General features: G+C 40.6%; 1 protein-coding gene across 1 annotated transcript; it reads left to right on the top strand.

Annotated features, from left to right (window-relative positions):
• The first annotated feature begins 301 nt into the window (after positions 1-301).
• bcl3 (BCL3 transcription coactivator) lies at positions 302-24,293 on the top strand. Its single transcript, XM_042490204.2, has 9 exons — positions 302-1,799; positions 2,968-3,088; positions 11,334-11,442; positions 18,862-19,063; positions 20,923-21,011; positions 21,134-21,211; positions 21,609-21,776; positions 22,250-22,349; positions 23,394-24,293. Exons 1-9 carry the CDS (start codon positions 1,277-1,279, stop codon positions 23,510-23,512), a joined length of 1,509 nt encoding a protein of 502 aa, XP_042346138.2. The 5' UTR covers positions 302-1,276; the 3' UTR covers positions 23,513-24,293.
• The last annotated feature ends 249 nt before the right edge of the window (positions 24,294-24,542 follow it).

Below are 24,542 nucleotides of genomic sequence, written 5' to 3'. Positions count from 1 at the left end.
TCTGCTGACTAAAGGCACTAAAACATGAAAATAACATAAATAACATAAAAAATCCCTTCAATGACATCAAGAGGGTACAGTAAAGTTCAGAAAGGAAGTTTAAGTGTCATAGCCTGTTTTCTGTTTTTGTTAGTCTAGTGTTTTTTTGACACATCGGAAGGTTCATAAGCATGATAATATGCCCAATTTCAGAATGAAAGTATCATTCTGCAGATTGCATGATGTTAGTCTTTCCTTATTGCATTCTCATTTATAAATTTGGAGTGGGCCAGTCTGTTTTTGCAATAAAGGAAAGAAATAGACTTTACACTAAGGGACCACTTCGGTTACTGAACCTGCAAAAGACTTCAAACTGAGTCTGAGGCCATTCTGTGCATGTTGCATGAAAGCATGGCCTGCATTAAGTGCTCCACAAGTTTGTAAATAGCACATGAATTCATATTTAATCCTGGGGTTTTTATTAATCACGTGATTGTGGGCATTAGATTAGATTAGGTTTTGCTCAAACACAGCAAAGGTACATACAAAAACATGACACAATACACCAATAAAACACACAGATGTAGGCTACAATATACAGGATACAGGAGTGCAAACAAGCAGGTGGGAGCAATAAATGTAACTGAACTCATGTCCGTGGTATTGCTTTGAGTGCATTAAAATGCAGTGATAGTGTAAGGCACCCTGAAACAGATTTTGCACAGCGTTATGCCTAAAACACCCGCACCGAGAAAAGCATCGATCCTTGAACTTCTTGAGAAATTCAGCATACGATGTTTTGAACTTGCATGCAAAACAGACAGATGTCAGAGAGGTCGGAAATGCAGAAATTATTCTGAATTCAACGAAGTGTTTTCTCTTCTCCTCCCTGCAGTATAATTTGCCCTTGAGCGCTGATCGCTTTGTTTCGGTTTGGGGAAAGCACCAAGTGTCACTCTGCGTTCATTAAAAGATGAGCGCTGCACTGTACCTGCAGTTGTTACTGTAGGTGCGCTGGGTAACACTTAATCTACACCAAACTTCAATTGGCTCTTTTTTTAAAAATATATTTGCACGGATGGCTCAGTTACTTCGAACGCTTATCTGAAATACACTGGTGACATAAAAGGAAACAGAGTGATGATTTGATCGCTGCCCATTTGATTTCATGGGGATGGGAAAAGCGCAGTATTGGCCACTTTGAATGGAGTGATCCCACAAACTGTCACTGAACGTTTTCTTCACGCGTCGTGAAAACACCTGAAACTTCAGATCCCGAGCGCTTCGCCCCCGATTGATGCCGAGGATCATGACCATGAACGGTGACCACCAGTCGGTTGCCACCGCGCCGCTGGATCTGCGCACCACACACCGAGAGCGTGGGAGCGCCGGCTCGAGGACTCCTGAATGTGAAGGACGCGCTGGGGACGCACGGGTGACAGGCGGCTCACCTGCACCCCCCGCGTGCACGGGGACGGACAGTTTGAAAATACTCTGCCCCACGGTCAGAGGCGCACCGGGATCGGAAACTTCTCGCAAACGGCCAGCGGACAAATCCTCCTCCAAGCTTCCTTTTAGGAAACGCCCGATACTCGTCGAGCCGGAGACCCAAAAACAGTCATCGGCTCCACCGGAGAGTGGAGACCGCTTTTCTCCTGGGGCAGATGCGGACTTCACAGCACGAGACCGTTTTGCCGGTCGTTTGGAGAGAGAGGCGGATGAAAACAGGGTCGAGGCTGCAGTGACTCCCAGGCGGAATGGAGAGGCAGGACACAGTCCAGACAGATACCCCATCCGCTTTTTCCACCCTTTTGATTTCGGTAAGCGTTGCTGTTGAACATTCAGTCTATTATGTAACTATTGATTTCATTCCTTTTTTTTTTTACTCATGTATTTAATAAGAGTAATTTCTGGGATTTCACTTCAAAGTTTTGCTGTGATTTCTCTGAAGATTTCACCTACGTCATTTTTAAGGACACCATCATGTTCAAAATATGTGACATATGCGCATAAAGGATCTCAATGCACACTGTTGAATGATCACATAAGTTAGAGATGCAATTTAGGTTTCAAAGGCAGAGCATGGCACAACCTCCAGGACCTCACTAAATAATTGGGCACATGAACGATGCTAGATTGGTTTTAAGTAGGGTTACACAATTATATTGGCACATAATCAATATGGATAGGTATTAGCTTTAAAATGAAATATTGGAGTCGGCCAATATGCCAATATCTGTTAATATCACAAATTTCTCTCTCTCACTATATATATCTATATATCTTTATCTATATCTATCTATCTATATATCTATATATATATTTATATATAGACAAAGTGAACAGGTTAAAAACATCAACTCGTAGTTGCAGCATTTTTCTTAATTTGCACATTTAATTAATATTTCATACATTGGAAAGCATTGTGTTTCATTTCTCCCTCTGCTGGCGGGCCATCAGGATTAGAGTTTGTGTAATATGATGTTAATTCCACTACAGAAGAGATCTGATCACGAAAATTAGGTGGGGATAACAGTGAATATGTTGATTGTTTTTATATCGACATATCGTATATAATCAAAAAATCCAATGTTGTGCATCCCTAGTTTTAAGCAACACACAGCACACACTGCACCTTATTTAATATTTTTGGTCACTATAGTTTGTCACAGATGGAAGGAAAGGAAAGTGGAGTCAAAGGGGATGCAGCAACTGCTGCTGAATCAATGAGAAAATGTCCAGTCAGCTATTCTGCAGCTATTCTTCTGCATGGATGAAAGTAGCTCACTGGGTCAACTCATAGCCTAACTGAGTGTGCATGTGGGTGTGTGTGTGATAGTATACACACACCCACATGCACAGCTACACACTTCCTTTTAACATAAAATGGCTTGTTTGCCAGGGCAGTGTTTCGATTTTATATTTTATTTAATATGTCATTTTCTTCTTCCTCTTTGCTCTTTCTCTTTCTGTGTTGTTCCCACTCAGTTCCATACCCAGTGTACTATTTGCCCCCAGTCCCAGACCTGAACCACCCTCTGGCCCACCAAACTGAAAACCTGCTGACTGCTATCACTCTGGCTACACGTCAAGATGAAGATGGAGACACGTATGTTAATGCCTTTGAAATGTTTTAACTTGGAAATTATACCACATATCCAAATCACCGATGCATACCGTAAACTTAAAAGTTTAGTATGATTCATCCACCTAACGCATATTCATAACATAGTGCATTTTTATTCAGTTGTGCTGTTGGTCGAAACTTGGTACAGTTCTCAGATCTGAAATCACAGTCATAAAAAATCATGGGATTTCCAGCAGATTTAGAGCATTCACTGTCATTTTTGTTAGAGTTATCAAGCCAAGCTCACTTGCCAAATATGAGTCATACTCAGTTTAAACTGATGTAAAAGAAGTTAAAATGTTAGCCAGTACAATTTCAAAGTCTAAGATGTAGGCGTGTTGTTTTTTTAAATTTCTTTTTGCTCTAAAAGGTCATACTTTTACTTAAAACTGAAATATGTTATTTTCTGTACTCTAATGCCCTCTATGGTGGAACAAGGTAATACATTTTTTTCACTACCCCAAAAATGCCATATGGGGGTGGATAGCAAATAGCAGGTTCAAACATATTTTAACCTTCAACAACATGCAGATGATACAAAAACGTTAAGTATAATATTTACCTCTCCCCCCAAAAGACTATTTGTATGTCAGTTCACCCTGTGTTGCATTGAATTCAGTAAGAAAACTCTGTTTTTTTTTGCATGCCTCCGCAGTGAACATAGAATTCAAAAATGGAGAAAGTCTTTTAAGAATTGGAGTCATAGGCACTGCTAAAACGTTATGATTTAAACGCTTTGGCATAAGCAGCCCACTCACGACACTCGTCTGCGTGTGAGTCTGTTCATGTGGAGGTGTTTGAATAGTTAGTAAAAATGCAGGCGTTTGGGAAGTAGAATGTGACACTGGATAAATGAGGCTTGGATTATACTGCATGAGTTGTGTGAGAGTTTGTACGCAGATGTTTTGATTTAGTTTCGCTGCTGTTAAACATAGTCCAATATGACTTTTTTCACCGTAGCGGCATGCCAGACAAACAAAGTTTTCATCACAAATTCAGCTTAACACAGGGTGAGCAACTGATCTTCAAATGTTCATTTAATTTCTATTCAGTGTTACATTTTCACACGTAATCTCTGTGTGCTCATAGATGTGGTGCATCTGTCTCTAGAGCTGCATCCTCGCCTGTGTGTGAGGCCTTCGGCTTTTTCTAGTAGGAGCTGGAAGTTCAAATGTCTCTGTAAGCCATCACAGACAGTTGGTGAGCCAACATGCACAATACCAGTAACCTGAAAGCACAGCAGCTAAATGGAATTCAGCAATAATATAATGTCATATTTTCCTACTGTGACATGTTAAAATGTCTCGCATGAAAAGAGCCCTGTGACATTTCAGTCTGCGTCATAGCTCCTTCCGAGCTAACGACAGACTGCAGATGGACATAATGCTGCTCTGCAGATTTGACACACTACCTTCTCAAATGGAAAGGGCTATCATTGTCATAAAAAATGAAACTGACATTGGCACATTAAAAAAATAGCACAGGTGATTCACTGAGATAGACCCTAAAAACACAAGTGTCAAAAAGGGATGTTCTGACCTCATAAACAAACTTTCAGCATTGCGCAACCTGGAAGTGGTTTGTGTGAGACATCTGTAATATCATCTCAGTTTATTTGTTATTCTCTCTGTGACTCACCTGGTTGTGTATATTGAACAGGTACAGTCACCCCCCCCCTCCCCCCACACACACACACACACACACGTACGTATCCAACTGATTTTTTTTGTGATGTTTCACTTCCTGTAATGGACACTGGTACACTGTAGATTGAGAATGATTCGCCACTTGGCAATGAACACTTTGATCAATAATATTAACCTGGACACTACAGCTCTGAGCTGCTTAAATCTATAATTTTCAGTGTCTCAGGACGTAGGGTGTGGGGCTGGGAATGAGAATACTGTGTACAGCACACTGGAGGAGTTCTGGACCACTTGAATGCAAATATTAACCTGTAATGCATGAATACCTTACTTTGTGTAAAGTTTTGACATCCACCCACACACTTACTGAAATGTCAAATTCACGCAAGAGCACAAACACACACTCACAGTCATATGACTGAAAACATAGCATGCCCAAGAATTAAATGACTCCAATGCTGCGGTTTCAGAAAGTATCAGAATCATTTGCATCCACTTGAAAAAAACTCATGATGACCAACGCTGTAAGTCCCGTGACATGTCACAGCTGTTTATTGTCCCATATTTGTTTGAGAAACTCATAATCACGATGACACATATACTATTAACAGACACTGGTGAAGAAATAAGAAGAATGGAACTCTAACAATAGCCATGATTAAAAGTACTTCTTCATTTTTGTACTTGCAAAAGTACAGTGTTTTTTGACATGTTGACATGTGGCTTCTGAAACGTCCTATAAATTGATTTTATTTTTCACCTCCACTTGGTGTGTCATAAAAATGAATTGCTGCCACTCCTCTCTGCAGCGTCTTAAAAATATGATATCGAGAACTGCAGTACAGACACAGATCAAAATGAAAAATTGGCATGAACTTCTCACAAAATCTCGCCCCTTTACGATGAAGTCAAGATCTTGGCTGGCTTGTGCAGAACCTACTTGTTGCTTTGTGGTTGCTTTAATCTGTGTGAATTCTGCAGAAAGAAACATTCTCAGCCCCCCTGTACTTTTCACAGTCTGTATGTACATGAGTGTGTGTGTGTGTGTGTGCGTGCGTGCATGTAAGCTTAATGTGAGTGAAGGCGAGCATGCGCTTGCTCTTACGTCAATAGGGCGTTTGTCGTCTGTTCTCAGCGTTGTTGAGCCCCTTAGTTTCGGGAAAACCAGTGAGTGCTCAGTTTTTAAACACGATTGTGGTTTTCTCAGGTGTCTCTGTCTCTCTCTTTCTTCTCTGTGTTTTTAAATGAATGGGCTCAAAAAACCCAAACATCCGCTTCACACTTCCTCATTTACCGCTTTCTTTCTATCTGCTTCATCTCTCCCTCTCTCTTTCTCTCTCTTCTCACTTGCTTATCCACACTGTCATTTGTATGTGAAAAGTGCAGATGTACTGATTGTCTTACAGTTCCCACAAATAAATTCCTACGTGCTTCCAGTCAGTCATTGCATCTAGCTGCACGATAACACCATTCAACGAGTATGGCAACACTATATTATTTGAAACGGTCATGTCAACACCATTACTGAGTCATTATCTTACTTGAAGACTTAGATAATTTAATATACTTAGGCATGTAGACCCAATACTTTGATATGACTTTTTTTAAAAAAGGTATTGCGGTCTGCACATGCCCTTAATCAGATTTTTTTTCCTGAATAGACACAAACACAAAAGCAAGGCTAAACATCACAGTGACACTAGCAGTTCTTCAAGGCTGCACTTGGCCAGTAGGAAGTTCCCCGGGCTTTGAAAATAATTTTTCAAATGGCCAAACAGTGTAATTGCAATGTTCAGGCCCCCCACATGATGCCTCTGAGCCTGAAAAGATGTTTTACCACTTGACTTGGGAGGGGGATTTATGTAAATCAGTGGATAATTATTATTTTTATTTTTTTTTTTTTGTGGAGCATACCCTTGAAATGACTCATTTTACTTTTGGGATTTGATCCATTTGGGCTGATAACATTTCTGAAGTCGAGAAGAACCACACAATCAAATCATTTTATCTCTATTTAAGTTAGCAGAGGGCTAAACCAGAAGTGAACTGCTCAACTTGCAAAAGTCTGAAGTGTGCTTGCTGTCTGGGCCAAATGATAGGGAAGATATGGGTAATTATACACATGCAAAGTCAAACTTTTTTGGCCTCATGTGCCTTTCATGTCAATTTAAAGCCAAAGTGTATAGGAATGAATGGGGCCCAACCTTGAACGCGTATCCAGTTCTCATAATACATCCATGAGCCATACACATGAATTTAATTAAATTCTCTCATTGGCATGGCAACCTGCTCACAATTACGACACTAAATTAAGGTTAAAGTTAGACTCTTATGTCTATCTTGAAAGTCTTGGTTTTGCTTTTTGTGGTTGGCTTTGGACGTTGGGTGCATGTGGCTGCAAGTCACTAATTGGGAGGAGGGAATCAACTCACCAGTTTGTAAACGGTTCCTCTGCTGACTTGTGTTAGTTAGCTACGTTTTCAAATGAAAACTTTAGAAAACATCGAGCAAAGATGGAGAAGATGAGCTAAACTAGCATCCTGCTAGCCATTGTACAGGTGTTGGAAAATAAACTGGACGACCTCTGTGCCACATCAGTTTCCAACAGGATATTAGAACTATAGTAACCTTTGATTCAGCCCTTTTTCTGTATGCCACTCTATGTAAGAAGATGCAAAAAGTAGTAAAGAACAGTGCACAAGTTAAATGAGCTGAAGGGAATCACATTTCAGTGGAGTTGTAACAAATAAATGATTGATTTATGTCCTGTACATTAATTTATTTTTTCTCTTATTTCTTAGTGCATGTTCTACAGGCTCCCACACATTAATCTCATTTTAGCATGAATCTAATCTAATGTTAGTACTGACTGTAATCAAGGTATTTTTGTTCATTGTATATGCACATGTACTTTTTTCGCACAATGAAACGGCATAGGAAAAATACACTGTTTGCTTATGGCGTGAATGGGTCCACAGTCCTCCTCCTCCAGCCTTTTTTACTGTTGTATGAGAGAGTGAATCATACTATCCATGAGATTGTCTGTGTTATGCTTTGAACTACATTTGCCTAAGTTTTATGTGGATGTTGTCAACCTGATATGTGTACAGACAAATGTTCAACATTTGTACTTTGTATCATCCAAGAATTAAGGTCGGCTACTGTACGAATAGTTGTTTTCATATAGGAGCTACAAACTGCTCACTCATCCAGGTTTTCCCCATGAATAATTTTACCAGCGAAATCTGGGAGTATCACCATTCATTGTGACGAGCACAACAGACTTAAATACGTAATTTCTTGTTAACTGTACTGTGGTGCCTCTTTCTGCTTCTCTTTTGTTTACGATTCACATACACTGACACATCACCTTGTTGCTCAGCTGGTCCACAGACCACAGCATGTGTTAACCTTCAGTCGGATCATTCAGTTTGGCTGCGTCCTCACCCTCCATACCAAACAGGATACCGCACCATGCTGCCTTCTCTCACTGCCTTCTCTTTTTTTCTCGCAGTCTCTTGTATTTTTTCTCTCTCTGTCTCTCACACACACACACACTGGGACTGTCGGGACTCCTGTCTGCGTCAGCACCGCTGTGCCTGGGGTTATCTGGGGCTGTGGTCTGCCCCACTTCCAGGAACTAGAAACAGCACAGTTTCATCTTAAGAGAAAAGAGAGAGTTGGATGCAGACACATAAGAGTTTAACAAGAGAGACAGAGTCACTTTTGTCCAATATTAGTAGTAAAGTTGCAATATAACAGTACTGACAATATTTAAAAATGAAATATTGATATAATGTTACTAAAACATATTATGGTATTGTGCAAATAATCCATTACCTACTACTACCTACTACATTTGTTTCTTTCTATTCTCGCTTTGTCCTCTCCTGCAACACCATCTGGTTGCCTCTTTTCTGCAAGTGTTTTTGCAATTTCTGCACAATTTCGTAGTTATGATTACAGACTTTTCCCACCTTCCTGTACTTGTTTTTTGAGTGTATATAATTTGTCAGAACAAAGAGACAAAATGCACATTAACAAGTTGAAAGGGACACAGCAAAATGCAAAGCGTTTAAGTTGTGTGCACACGGTTCTCACCATGGAGGAGGCTGAGCACGTGGCTAGCAGCTAACGGTGCTAGCTAAATATAGCAACAGTGCACAGAGCTAACAGTGTTAACCAGGGGAAACTGGAGGGTGGGCACAACACTTCTGTGACAACGCCATCCCAGTATTGGTGGTAGCTGCATGCAGTGCAAAGCTTCAGTGCTCAGCTAGCAAGTGTTACACCCATGCACTAACATTTACACACAACTGGACTGGTTTACTGCAACAAACCACACAGAAGCTCAGATTACAGCCATAGATGTGTGACAATACCTAGATACCTGATGTAAAGGCCGCACCTCTTCAGTCATATGAAATTGCTCACCTGGCAGATATGCTAAAAAAGTTTCTAGCTTCCAGGTTTACTTCTGTAACGTACAACCCACTGACTATGGGCAGTAATTTTTCTCTCGCTGGCCCGCCTGCGAGTTCCTGCTCAGCTAATACATTTTACATTGTGATGACATTACCGGTTTTTCAGATTAGTTTTGCAGATACCAACCCCCAATAGATCAAAAATTCATAATAGAAAGAGTCATAATTGATGTTGTTCGCAGTTCAAGGTGTTCTGTCAACAATTTTACAGACGTTTCTTTTACAGTGGTGGTCTGAAGGGAAAATGCAATTTGTGCTTTTTTTATGCAATACTGTGAGTGACCATCGGAAAATTTTGAGGCAAGACTAAGTGGTGTTCTTGAAAGCCTGATTACAACACACACAGAGATAGCTTGACTTCATTCCCTGCTCATGACTCCTTTATTCCACTATATTTTTATATAGCAAATGGTGGTTTGCTGCTGTATTAAATCTGTATTTGCACGTTACGTTGTATACAGAACCTTTAAATATGAATTTGACTGGTGGCATTGTTTTTCCTAATCAATCAATGGATAATGCAATAATAAAGTTATAGTATACTCTTTTGGCCAATGAATCATGCTGTGAAAATCTGATAATGTGCTGGCTCTTATATGAAGGCAACTATTGATACATTGGTCAATCCAGTTGCAATCAGATTTATTGCTGAGACCCTACAGGGGGGTTTCAAGGCAAATGATGGTTGACTAAGAGTGTACAGTACATGTGCAATAAATATGATGAATAGATTTTCGTTGGTACAGATTTTATCACCGTGCTGAGCTCAGTTACAGGAACAGGGACCAGCTTAGGGAAAGAACCACCAAGCTCCCGTTCCAACATACAGTTCTGCTTTTTTCTGAGGCTCTGATATAAGCAGCAAATCACCTGATTGTTTATTGCATTCTTCCACGACTCTTGCACAACACTGTTGAGTTTAGAGAGCATATGCTGGGGCATGCATATGCAATTATGCATGAATGTACACATGCACACACAGTTGATCTACAATTTTCATTCACTTTTTGGGACAAGAATTGTTGTGTTATGCACACAGACATAATAGAGCCTGACCTTGTTTTTATTTTCAACCACCAAGTGAAGGTTGGAACATGCTTATCCTTTAGTTTAACAAACCGGAGGCATTTTTCTGTTCATACTTGCCTCCATCAAGTATTTGAATGTTTCCACTGTAAATATAGAGATTATGTAAGATGTTTGGTTTATATGTGGTTGGAAGATTTAATTATAGTAATTTCATGCTGTTATAAGGCAGATAGATAGATTCCTTGAACTGAATACCCCTTGCGTGTAAATGTAGAACTTAGCACTATACATCGGATGTCTGTTGTTTGATCAGATAAATCTCTTAAATCTATATTTTTTTCATGCAGGAAATTAAAATTGTAAATGACTTCACGTCAGTGGGGCACATTGCTAAGAGGAAGTATTGCAAGTGCTTTTGTCATTGTAAGAACTTTCTTTCTGACCTCAAATTCTATGCTACTTCTAACTTCTCAAGAAGTGTCCCTGTTTCCTGTTGCACCATTCTATTATATGTTTTGATTATGACTTCTCCATTGGATGAAGCTGACTGAGTGACGCTACAGAAAGCCCCTGTCAGAAACCATGCAGCTTAATGGCTGTATTTCACAGCACACAATGTGAGATAAAGAATGCTGCCATTGTTACTAACAACAGGAAGTGACATAAAACCAGTCTGGCTCTTACTGGAAGCTGCTTCGTCTGACAGCATGAAAAGAAAAATGCGAAAACTGCTATACTGTGCTCTACAGCATGCCCTCCCCCCATTAGTTTCCTACCTTTCCCTGTCCTAAACTTTGGCCTGCGTTTGTTCTTTCACTTCATGCATAGACCACAGAGAGTGGTTTCCCCTTTAGTCTTGATAAGGGTGTGATAACGGTGCCGTGAGTCATGCCTGTACATCTGTTGAGTCCTCAGTACAACTGTTTGTGGGATCATTTAGATCAAGTAGAATTTGCTTGAAAAAGTCCTTCACAGGTTAGATTTGAGGATCATCAAAAAATGATTGATATTGATTATATACATTAAAGCAGTAGTTTGAATGCTGTTTTTTTTTTGTATCTATTACAGGGCTCTCCATATAGCAGTGGTGCAGGGGGAGTTTGCTATCGTCTGCAAACTGATCCAACTTCTGCTGTTGGCTCACAGAAGCCTTGATGTCTACAACAACCTCCGTCAGGTAAAACACATGCACTTTGGATAAATGTGTCACATTTCTGCAGTAATCCAAACAAAAATGGTGCTAAACAGTACCCCAACGTGGTTGTTTGGCTTGTAATCATAGGGGAACCTGTTTTGGTGCTATATGGAAGCTATCTTTTAAGGGTGCTATCCAGTACCTTTTTCAAATAATGCTATAGCACCATTAGGCAGTCCCTCCGAAATTTTGTGGGCTGTTTTTGGGATTATCACAGCCTAAAATGCCCAATTTCACAACAGCTTGTCAAAAAGTCCTTGATGCAAGCTGCAATGTTTCTGCGTTTTTTTCCAATAAAATTACGATGGCAAGTGAAATTGCCAAAAATAGTTGTGATGCTGCCACAGATTTGGAGGTTATGTTTTGTTTGTTTTTTCAGCTTTTAATGCATGTGTGTCCCTTTATATCATTCTGTGTCCCCTCTCTAAAATCATAGGTTTTTATGGGTCCGTGAACTTAGCACAGATGGAGCTCTCCTAAGTTCTTTTTTTCCTTAGCATCAGTTTGTGACTCGCGGGTTGGATAATAGATCTGTTGATCTGTTCAGAGCTAATCAGGTCAGATCGATGGGTGAGAGGCGCAGCTCCTGCGAGTGAAAGCAAACTTTTAGACCCAGCAGAATGAGAGGTTAAGTCCACTTTAAATGTGCCTGACGTTCTGCTCCTCCATATGTGCCCAGAGTGCGCTCTGGACTCTGCGTTCTGTTCTCCAGGAGTACATGGAGGCCTCGAGGCCTCACAGCATTGGTTAACATCTGATGCCGAACTGTTAATCTCACATCAACACAGGAATGGCTTTGGCATTAAACCTTGTTGAACTGTTTGGTAATGTTAGCTGTGTGACGGTAGCCTTGTCCTTGTGAGCGTGTAACTCCGTGTCCCAGGCCCAGAGCTCAGATCCTGCAGCAGTAGTCTCATGATAAACAGAGAGAGAGGCTGAGCGAATCAATAAGCTGCACGTGGCTCTACAATGAAATGAGATCTTACCTGTTTTAAATTAAAAAATATGCTGCAAAGTTGTGGGGATTGGACAAAATTTCAAGATTGCACAGAATTCACAGGGATTGAGACATACTGAGACATGATATTTTACCAGTTAAAACCTGGAATATTTCCATGCACATGGGCAATTTTAATGTTTTTATTTTTTCCCATATAACTAAACTAACGGACCAATGGGAAAGCTCTAAAGAACAATGTAGGAGCTTAAAAAGTTCACTGTGCTATTTTGCACCTTAACCTATGCCACAACCAGGAGCCAGCATTTTTCTGTGTGCCATGAAAGCATACATGCATGCATGCACACTTGCATGCCCACACAGCTGCTATAATTACTTCTACAAATGCAGAATTCAGTATCAATAGTTTGACATTTGTGCAAAAATGTCATCTTCCTTTCAAATGGGGCAGCCATCCAATACACAGAAAGATTTTTTTTAATGTTTCAGTTCTTCTTCATAACGCATCTTAAGAGGCCTCAGTGTCAGTCAGTACAACCTGATAAAAGAAAAATGTAGAATAGAAATGCGAGGGGAACTTCTGTCCGGACAACCACAGCATGTAAAGTATATTCCCCAGGCTGCCTCACCCTTCTGATAACAGTAACATGGAAAAGAATGAAAGAGGAAGTGCCTCGGTTTCCTCCTAGCCTTGCACCGTGTTATCGCATATTCTTACAGTCATGGTTTCTGATAGTTATGCAGTGGAATTCACCCTTCCTGGTTTCTCCACCTGTAATTGCTTCTAGCCAAAGCCATGCACATGCTGGGAAGGACTAAATGTGATTTCCAGTGCCTTTTTTTATTTTGTACATGGTTTTCTAGTGTTGAGTTTCCCTGTAGGAAGGGATTTTCAGGTTTTGCATTTTGGGTTTACCATGTTGTGAAATTCAGAGAGATGAATAAGTGGAGCAAAGCATGACTCCCATGGACTCTCATGAACCTGGAACTCGTATCTCATGCCTTGGCCTTAACGAAAAACACATGAACAGGCTGGAGAAAGGACATTACATCACGTCACTTTGAACTCGTAGTCTAGCATATAATTTGCTTTTTTCTTGCATATAATGACTGACGCTCTTTGCCAAGAGCGAATTTCTCTATTTACATTGATATTAATGTACAAATGGACTCTCGCTGAGGTGACTAGTCTTTTTTTTTTTTAATATTATTTTTGGGGCATTTTTGCCTTTAGTGGATAGGACAGAGTGACAGCCAAAAAGGGGAGAGAAAGCGGACGATATGCAGCAAGGGGCCGCGAACTGGAGTCAAACCCACGGCCGCTGTGGCAAGGACATTGCCTTCTCACATGGGGCGACTGCTCTATCCACTGATCCACCAGACACTCTGTGAATAGTCTTTTTTTAATGAAAAAGTGACTGCGCCAGTTACAGCATAGCTTACTGGAATATGTACACAGAATTGTCTTTGAGTGTTTCCCAATCCAGGGCTGTCCCAACCACGGGCCTCAAGCCAGCACTCTTCCCCTCTGTTGTCTCCACCTCCACTGCATTCTGCCAGCTTTCTCTTTTTCATCCTTCACCAGAGAAAGCACCTGAATCGTGCACAGCTTCAGTTCTCAAGGCTGGAGTTTCACACCACACAGGACACCACAGACTTGCTTACCAGAAATAACGCTGGTGCTATCATCGGCTGTCTTTCCTCATCACTGAGACTTGACAGAATGGGTTTTGTGATATCCTGTGTAAACCCTGGGTATGAAAAATGCATGCACGCAACACACACACACACACACACACACACACACACACACACACACACACACACAAACACAAACTTTCTTCAAACACACAGATATATTATGCCATATGCTTATATAACCAAAAAGGGAGATTTTCAGGCCCAGGTCCCGTCACAATAATTTGCCTACCAGATTGTGTGGTTTTATCTACTAGGCATAAAGACTTCAAAACATAAAGTTTACCAGACAGACTTGAACACATTTTCTGGCAGTGGCCAACTTCCCAGAGACAATGAAAAAATAAAATACAGCTTTTCCAATATTGCTGACAAATCCTGGGTGTCTGTGGTTTGCGTATGGAACTTTTTGACAGAGTGTTACTATCAGTACAGTAACTGAACAATAGTGCAAGTATCAGTGCTTGATTCAGTGCTCCACTCCATGAACTACTATGATGTTGGAGACAGCTGTTTGATACTCCCACACTGGTCATGCTGTCAGTGCGGCTGCACAAACACAAAGCGTAGTAGTCAACTTTTCGCCTGCTCTCCCCACAGCTGATGCTGTAGTGCGTGGCACTGACACAAGTGGGGTTTGGGGACTGAATCCCCAGGGGCCACCCACACTAAAAATTGCAGTAATGGTCATGTGCTTTAAAAACATCGACCAAAGTGCTACAATGCACTTCTACAATGCAGCATGCAGGTGAAATGTAACAATTCAGTTATCCGCTTTTTAAAGATGCATCTGCAAATGGTCACATTCATTGTGTTGTTTAAATCTTTTTTATTCTGAGTTATGTCAATTCATATGGCATGTCATTTTTGTTTTTAGTGTGAGTGTGTGTACACGAGTGAGACATCTGAGTGTATTTGTGTGTGTTTTAGTATCCTTATTCCGAGAAGTCACATGACCCCCTCCCCCCCCTGCTGAAGGCTGTTTCTCAACATACCTTGGTTCAGGGGGTGGTTTACAGGGACTTTCCCTGCTGCGCGTCTCTCTCTCTCTCTCTCTCTCTCTCTCTCTCTCTCTCTCGCTCTCTCTCTCTCTCTCTCGTGCTGTCTCTCTATCCATCTCACTCTCTCACTCCTGTGTATTTTTTCATCTTTCGCTGCATACATCTTGACACAATTAGGGGTTTGTAACCATAACTGATGAATTGACTGATGCTATCAGTATAACTGTCAACATCAATGACGTAAAAGCGTGTGATGTTTATTTGAGCAACAGGACTTGCTTTACCCCATAGTGTTCACCACAGAAGTAGACTCTGTCTCTTCCCTTCCACCTTTCTTTGTGTTTTGCACTGCCTGTAGCCCAGGGCTGTTCTTTATGCCCAGAAACCTCCTCTCATCTTTTCACCTCTCTTATGTTGTGCTGCTCATTTTGCAGGAATGCAAGTGTGCAAGGACAGACCCAGGGGAAAGAGAAGGGATTTTCCCTTGTTATCCTGTCTTTCCCCTGGACTCCCCTCTGCCACTTCCGTTTCTTCCTCATTCCTCCATATCTCCGCTCTGTGCCTCCCCTTATTCCCTTCCCACCCTTCCTCTTATCTTTGCTGGATTTTTGTTTGAGTCACTCTGAAATCCTTTACAGGAAGCCACAGATAGACCCTGCCAACTTTGAGAGGTCTATTTTTGAGGCCTTAAAAGGGCCTCAGTGTGAAAGGTAGTTTTGGAAATGACTGAGGAGGATTCTACCGTACATGTCTTATTAGTGCTGCCTGAAGTCAAATTGGTAGTATGGCTGCTTTTCGTGGGGACAGGTTTTAGGAAGTTTAAAAAGATAAGGGGGGTTTGATTGTGTGTGTGTGTGTGTGTGTGTGTGTGTGTGTGTGTGTGTGTGTGTGTGCATGTGCGTGCGTGCGTGCGTGCGTGCGTGCGTGCGTGCGTGCGTGCGTGCGTGCGTTCGTGCGTGTGTGTGTGTGAGTCACAGGATTCAGGGAAACGAACTGAAGGGAGGAACACTGGCATTGACACACTTGAGGAATTCCACAAAGACGCACTCCTACTGCTAGACTACTTTTTTAATAGTCTTTACTGGAACAAACCCCTAATGTGTGTCCACACACACACACACACACACACACACACACCATACAGAAATAATGAAGCAAAAGTGAAACTTGGAGCAACAGTCTGTTCCTGATTGCTGTGTTGGTTGTGTTACTTAAACAGCAGCTGAAAAAAGTCCAGTTTCAAAGACTTCCCTTTATGACTGAACTCTAGCATTGCTTAATTTAAACAGAGGGGTGTCACTGCCCTTCCAGGCCAGATTTGACATAATCATCAACAGGATGATACATGCTGACCTCACCCACAGGAACATCCTAGATTGCTCAAGTGTATCCATTCAGCATGTCTTCTTTCAAGAAAAGACTTGGTGAACTGTGCGTAATTTATGTGTCCTTGCAGGTTGTTTGTCTTTCAGAACAGGTTCCTCTTCATTTTGAAATAATCATACAGTCTCGTGCAAAGGTTGTTGTTGTTTGCTTTGTGATATATGGTGTAAAGGTCTCATCTTTGACAGTCAGCTATTTTTTTGGACTTTGATTTGATTGTTGGCAACTATGAATAATGGCAATATGTGTGTATGTTTATATGGGTTGGGTGTGTTTGCGTGTATGTGGGAATAGGCACGTAATGCACGTGCCTGTATCTCATGATCTTGTGATTTTTAATAATGATAATCTTTCCAGACATGGTTCCTCCTTGTTTATTTATATTAGGCGTTGGCCAGTCCTTACAGGCATTGTTTCTATTGTGTCTCTGACCTTTAACCTGTTTAACAGGTTAGAGATGAAAAGAGGCCCTTACTAGAAATTACAGACTCTTCCTCCAACCTCACCTACGAGAATGTGGCGATTGTAAGATTTTGTAAATTTGTCACTTTTTCTGTCTTGTATTCATTGCTTTTAGTGTGGATCTTATGATGTAACTTTTAGTTTGTCTGGCTGGTAACAGAATATCTAAACACTTGGCTTGCTGTGAATAAGATATATAATAGTAGAGATAAATATACAGCATAGGCTTGGTTGGTATCTAATTTTTCATACCTTCCTGACATTTGATCAGGGGATAGGGTATATGACGGCATTTTTGTTAAAAAAAAAAACCAAAAAAACAACAACAACAAAAAAAGGATGAGCTGCTGGTGATAGAGATCACTGTAGCGTGTATGTCACTGTCTAGCATACAGTGCTGTGTTTCTTATAACTAATTGTTTACTTAGACAAGTCCTCCTGGCCTTATGTGCTTATGGCCCACAGAATTATGACTAGATAGGGAAAATGTGCCCCTCTTGTTGGAGGACCCAATGACACTTGTTGCCATGGCGGATAGCGATACACCAGTGGGCTTAACGGAGATGATGTGTGATCGTGTGGCTGACATGTGCTGTTTAAAGAAGTTTTCACAAGACAAAGTTACATGTGGCAAGTCCTACACACAGGGCAGAGGCATATTTATTTTTTACTAGTGCTAGTTTTTTTACTCAGCTGTCTATTCCACTCAGGCCCCCAGGAAAGCAGCCCCACCTTGCAGCCAATTTTTCCCAGTTGCCACTGGCAGTATTGCAGCGGGGGGAAAAAATCTCCCCAAAGAGATGTCTGTAAAACTGTTGGCAGTACACTTCAAACTGCAAACAACATCAATTATGACTATTTCTATGAGGAATTTTTAACCACGGAGGTTTAATATTTGTGAAACGTTTCTGGAGTTGAGAAAGTAAAATTTAAAATCTGATGTCATCACAGTGTGAAGTCTATGAGCTGAGCTGGAAATAGGGTCATGAGGAAGACTAATGCGTCAACAGCAAGCATGGCTCTGTCCAAAGGTAACACAATCCACCTAATAGCACTGAGCCAAGAAATACTCTGGCTTTTAAGCTTGTAAAATGGTAAATTGTTGTTTTCACACTTTAATTGAAGAAATAAGATATGTTAATTGGTGAGCTTTAGAGGTGCTGGTAGACGTTTTTTTTTTTTTTAACTTAAGACAGAGCCAGGCTGACTGTTTCTCCATTTTCAGTCTATGTTTAGCTTATTCTCCTGGCTCTTGTCCTTGACTGTTTAAAAAAAACTTAAAAAGCTACAATGAAGTCATGCATTGGTTTGTGGACTCCTGTTACGAAGCCTCGAGTTCAGCATTTTGGCCGATGGCATCTTGGTTGTTGCTGTTTTGGAATCAGAAGTGCAATATTTGGACGAGAGAGTGCAGCTGTGCAGGAACGAAGGCTTGATATGTAAATGGGTGAGTTATATAAAAATTCACCCTTTTTACAGTTGTCATGAATGTTGACATTAGTTGTAGAGATCATAGTCCTTTATTGTGCCAGGCTGTAAACATGTCTATCTTAGAGGATCTACAGTTTTTGGAGATTCAGCGTTGCCTTCATTTTTTAGCTTCATTTTCACCACACAGACATTAGTGATATCTTCTCATTGAACTCTCTACCAGAAAGAAAAGTGTATTGTATGTTAATCTGTTTCTTTCATGGATTATTAATTTGGAGATAGGAATGATGTCTTGGAGCACTGTTCAGAGTTAGTGGGGGGTTTACGCTTTCTGAATGCAGTCTAGTGTATGCTGCAGTGTGAAAAATCAAAACTATTTTTAGAGACAGTATATTGCCTTTTGTGGTTATGGACTTGAATGAACTGGTTTGTCTAAACTGTCATATTTGCTCTCATCCTCCCCCTCAGACTCCCCTTCATCTGGCAGTGATCACCCAGCAGGCCAACATGGTGGAGGCTTTGTTGAGGGAGGGGTCCGACCCTGCTGCCTTGGACCGTAATGGCCAAACAGCGCTCCATCTCTGCTGTGAATATGAGCAGCGTGACTGTTTGTCTGTAGTGCTCTCTTGCTCCTCATCCTCCACATGCCTGGAGATCAGAAACTATGAGGGTAAGTTGGGATCTACAGAAGCTCCTTGGTCTGTATTTAAGTTGTCCTTTACAAAAACAAAAATCTAGAATGACTTAGTAGCTCTTCTCATGATGTTATTCAATCAGATAAAGCCTTGTGATTAACAATTTCTTGAATTTAATATAGTGAATACAAGCAAAGCCACCATCAAATAGAGTATACATTTTTCTGAGCAAAGCAGAATTTCACGATAGGCAGTTGCCTCTTTCTCATATACTCCTGCTTTTTTGTGACCCAGTGTTCATTTACATCTAGATATTGCAGACACTTTGAAACAGAGTAATTTGCAATACATTTTACACTACATGTGCAAGCAGTAAAATATTGAACAGCCACACAGACTACCTTACTAGCTTGTTGGGGGATGTGTGAGATATGAACCCTTTTTCAGGTAGGTGGTAGATTGGTAGCTCAGGATGTGTGGGTGGGAAGAGCAAGGGACATTGCCTTCCTCTGTGGTCTTATGTAGTCTCACACTGTCACATCGCCACAGTGTGCCTGTGATATTAAAGCACAGGAGACATTTTTAGTGTGAAAGTAACATGTCTGGGCACAGAAAAAAGCCCCCAAAATACACGCAGGCTTGTCTTTCTACAATGAGTACTTGTGAAGCTGAGTTTGTATATTGGGATCAGATCTAATAACCTGACAACAACTGAATGACAATGTCCTCCTACTATAATTTTAATAAAATGGTGAACTGGTGTTTACCAGTACTGCACCAGGAGTCCTAACAAAGGTGTAGAAAAGTGAACATATCACAACAATTCTCGGTTCTCTCCACTGGCTTCTTGTGTGCTCACGTTTATACCAAAGATGCTCCTGCTAGTCTTCAAATCTTTTAGTGACAGAAACCTCTTGGCCTGTCACGTCATGTGGTAGCATTCTGCTAACCAGTCCCAACAAAATATAGAGAGGCAGCATTTACTTATTTTGCTTCACAAAGCTAAAAAAAACACTTCCAGAAGATGACTTTCCCCAGCATCTTACCCTGTCTGCGATTACATCTTTGTAATCACTGAAAAGGTCCAGTTTGTAGAATTTAGGGGGATATATTGGCAGAAATGAAATATAATATAAGTATGTTTTCTTACTGTGTTATCACCTGAAAAAAAGAATTGTGTTTTTTTTTTTTATCGTAGAATAAGATGCTTTTATCAACATAAGGAGCAGGTTGTCTTTCATAGAGTCTGCCATGGTGTTTCTACAGTGGCCCAGATTAGACAAACCAAAGACTGGCTCTAGGTAGGGCCATTGACGTTTTTGTGTTCGCCACCGTAGTTAGCTCTCCCTCTGCAATGAGCTAAGCAGTGTAAAAAAGAACCCACCTTTTTTAGCATGAAAATGCTGTATTCAGTGTTTTTAGTGTTTTAAATCACTAGATCTGTTTGTTTAGGAGAGGAGGAGACCTTTGTGGATAATTAGGCTCACAGTAAATTCCCCCTCAGTAATGAAGGAATCCTAACCAGGAGTTCATGCTTGGTAAATGGGGAAAGTTTTAGCTGGCTGCAATCTGTCGTTCTCTTCTGCTGCCTCTAAATCCTATGAATCCTACCCCTTGCTCCTTTAAAGATTTATAATTCTTTAAATGTGAACTTCAGATACCATATTCTGTAATTATAATGTAACATCCTTTAATGCTTTTGTGTAGAAATATGCCATATACTGCCTCTGAGTGTGTTTCTGTATGTGGAAGTGGTATGTGTATAAACATTTCATGCAGGAGTGTGTATATAGATTTTCTTGGAGTTGTGCACACTGTATGTGTCTATGTGTCTATATGTCCGTCTGCATTTGTTCATTATGAAACTGATGTTCTGCTTTGGCCCTGTTCTCAGGTTTAAGCCCTCTCCATCTGGCGGTGCTGCGTGGCCATAAAAATTTGGCCAGAATGTTGCTGGATGCAGGTGCTGACATCAATGCTATGGTCAGTCCCTGTGCTGCACTGACTCAGCACTGACTAAGTTTCACAACTTCACCATTTTTGCATTTACCGTCTGTGCATCCTCTGACTTTTCCCATGGTGCTTTTTGTTTTTACTCTCACCAGGACATCAAAAGTGGCCAGAGTCCTCTCATGCACGCGGTGGAAAGCAATAACGCAGATATGGTCCACTTCCTCATTGAGGTAATGAGGGTGTGTGGGCAGGGAGGAAGGAGGGGAGGGAAGGGTTGTGACTCAGCTTTTTTTGATAAGTTTGGTTTTCTCTTTCCAGCTCATAAGCCGCATACTAAGTTTTCCATTCTTTTCTAGCTAAGAGATAAGGCCTTTAAGGAGCAAAATATTTGTGGTTTGACTTTGTTATCAGAGCTTAGAAGATGTGTTTTACGTGGGCATAATTATCTTTTCTCCTTACTTAATCTCTCCTTTGAAAGCATTTTTTTCTTTTTCATTGCTCCTATCTGATCTAAGTCACCCTCTCCATGGATCTCTCTTCTGTTTCACTTTCTATGCTTAACTGCATCGCTTCTGGCTTTCTGTATGAATCACATCTGTGTCAACTTCTTCTGTTTTTCTCTTGCAGAGTGGTTGTGATGTCAACAGTCAGTCATACAGTGGGAACACGGCCCTGCACAGCGCCTGTGGCCGAGGTCAGGTGGACACAGTGCGGCTGCTGATGAAGAGCGGAGCCGACAGTAGCCTCAAGAACTACCATAACGACACACCTGTGATGGTGGCCAAGAACAAGAAAGTGAGTGAGGGCTTCAATAATGAAATAGTCCCCACTGAAATTCTGTTTGTACTGTATTTTATGTTTTTTTTAGCTTTGTAATGGTTGTGAGCTGATGCATTTGGACAATTGAGATGAAAACAGAAGAACCCCCGAAAAGATGACTGTAAACGATTTCCTTGTTATTGTCCAAATTTTATTTAGTCGCTGTACTTTAACAATGGAAAATCCCACCAATACTTCACTTACGTCAGAACAAATGCAAACAATTGCAAAATCTACTTGACTCAGCTCCGGTTAGGATGGAAGAAATTGTTGGAGCAGGAAATGGAGAGTAAATGTGTGTATCCTTCCCTCTAGAGGACAGACCTGAATGGTGCAGCAATTCCTCCACCAATATTAAATTATTGTTTGAGTCATGAGTTTTTGTAGATCACTGTGACACTTCAGGTCATGTACAAACAAGGTTGTAACAGGGTGTAAATATTTTGCAGATAGCAGATGTGCTGCGAGGAAGAGGCTCCAACCAGATAAGAGTTCATGATCAACACTGTGTGTCAGTATCACCACATGGGAGCAACTTCACAGAAAATGGTAAGAAAACACACACAAGTTCACACACATAAGTGCACAGATATCCTTTTTCCAAAAACATGGAACTGGTGCTATTGTGGTTCTTGCACCTAATTTTGAAGCATTCAGAGCATTTTGGCCAAACATTAATTGGTTCAGGACCAAAAAAATTAGTTCTCATATGTAACGAAAAAGTATAAGGTTTTTCTTGATCTAAAATGCAAACTTGAAAACTAACACCATCAGTGGGTTTATCATATTGTACAGGTTGTAGTATTCAGAACAACTTTATTAAAATGCTAATGCATTTCAGATTGTGGCCTTCATCAAGGTCATCATGAAATACAATACAAACAGTTTACATATGTAGGAATGAAAAGAAAAAATTAAGAACAACCAGTCATATACGTTCAAACACATATCTGCCTATGGCGTATCCACAAAAGTGGGCTGGGTATAAGGTCATGCGGCATATCATCCCAACCTTAATTAAACAGTGTTTGTAATGTGTTTCATGATTACTCTGATGAAGGCCGCAAGCTGAATGTGCTGGCCTATTAATAAAGTTTTCTAAATATTACAAATGTTGCTCTGGTTTCTGCACCTTTGATTCATCTCCCTTCTCTATGCATCTATGCAGTAGGTGAATTTGCTTCAGAAACCCTCACACTAAATGTACAATATTTTACAGGTTGGGAATTGTGAAGTGAGAAATTCTCATACAAAAAAGGGTGTGCAGATTGGTCTCATTATTAGTTGGTTTATGCTTTTTTAAGGGTAAAATCAGACATCTGTAAAACAAAAGTTCTCAATTAATCAACGTAATCCACGATTTCACTACTACTGTTTGCTTCTGTTGTGCATTGGGTTATGCTCTCCGTGGATGACACATCCTTGATTACAATAGTTCAGTGCAAAACTGGTGGAAATACTGGCTGGTTCGCTTGGCAGCACAGAAGTTTCAAGAACCCTGAATGGAAACAGTTCAAGAACTAATTTGGTGGAAAAAGAGTAACATCCAATTAAATCCCATCAAATCATTTGTACTCTTTGCCTCTCCTTCAGGGTCCCCATCTCCAAACCACAGTCGTGGATGTTCACCGTCGACTACACCGCACCCCCCTCATCATAGCACCTCCCACTCTCCAAAGACCCCATCTTCGCTTGTATTTCCATTTTACTAGCGCTGAGTTATTTTCCAGTGCAACTTGCAACTACCTCTGCACAGCCAACCAACAAAGAAACTGACCTGACCTTCCATGACAAGGTCCAGTCAGTGGGATGCTAGACCAGCAAAAGACTGCAACTGAAACCTCCCTACAATCTGGTCTTCTTCTCCTGGACTCTGTGAAAATAGTCATAGCTGGCATTCCGCCTTTGGTTTCATGTCTGGACAATGTTCCTGCAGCTTCTCTGCTTATCCAGCTACTGCTGTGGACAGACTGGGACCAAACTGGGAACCAACAAGCTGCAGCAAGAATCAGCTGGATTTCTTCACTTGTATCCATGCAGCAGCAGAAATGTGCCACTGTATTCAAACAAGGCTGGATAGACAGGACTGTTTTAAAAGGGTCTGGAGACATCAGCAAATGATGGTCAGGGGCCTAAGCTCAGTGAACTCGGGGTCCCCTTTTAAAGTAGTTTGGAATTTGCTTTTTTATACAAAGGACAGGAGAAGATGGTAGGAAATGAAGGGCAATAAATATTTAAACAGCCTATGTAAAAAAGTGTATCCAGTCTGTTTCCTGGAAAGCTTGACAACGCAACGTGACCTGCCTAATATTGCACAATTAAATTCCTTCTTTCTGTTATTTTAATAATCTACTGTAAGTCCACAGTAAGTTTTAGATCTGATAGTGTGCATATGTGCCTGCGCAAGTGTGTGTGTGTGTGTGTGTGTGTATGTGTGTGGTTTTATTGTAAAAAGAAATGTAGATATTTTTTATATAAAACGTGTCCAACAGATACACTTTTTGTCTTGATTTTTTTTCACAGTTCAACTTTATTGAAAAAAGTGAATAATATAAAGTCTGATATTGTAGAGATGCTTTTTTATTAATTCATTTTTTATTTAAATTTTCACTTGACTTTATAAAAAGAAGTTGCAGGGAACTTGCTGTACTTGATGTTGAAAGTTTCAGTTTTGATAAAACATTTACTAAAGGCATTTAAACAAAATGTTATTTTCAATTTTGAGTTTATTATATTCCAAAT

Source organism: Plectropomus leopardus, chromosome 11 (genome assembly GCF_026936395.1).
Source record: "Plectropomus leopardus strain MGB_pleo_1.0 chromosome 11, ASM2693639v1, whole genome shotgun sequence".
In the NCBI taxonomy this organism is placed as follows: domain Eukaryota; kingdom Metazoa; phylum Chordata; class Actinopteri; order Perciformes; family Serranidae; genus Plectropomus; species Plectropomus leopardus.
Note: the sequence above shows the minus strand (reverse complement) of the source record. Positions and strands in the feature narration are given on the sequence as shown.

Coding starts and splice junctions, on each gene's coding strand:
- bcl3 (XM_042490204.2), top strand. CDS start 1,277: ATGCCGAGGATCATGACCATGAACGGTGACCACCAGTCGGTTGCCACC. Junction 21,012..21,133: donor GTGCTGACATCAATGCTATG/GTCAGTCCCTGT, acceptor TACTCTCACCAG/GACATCAAAAGTGGCCAGAG. Junction 21,777..22,249: donor TGGTGGCCAAGAACAAGAAA/GTGAGTGAGGGC, acceptor AATATTTTGCAG/ATAGCAGATGTGCTGCGAGG.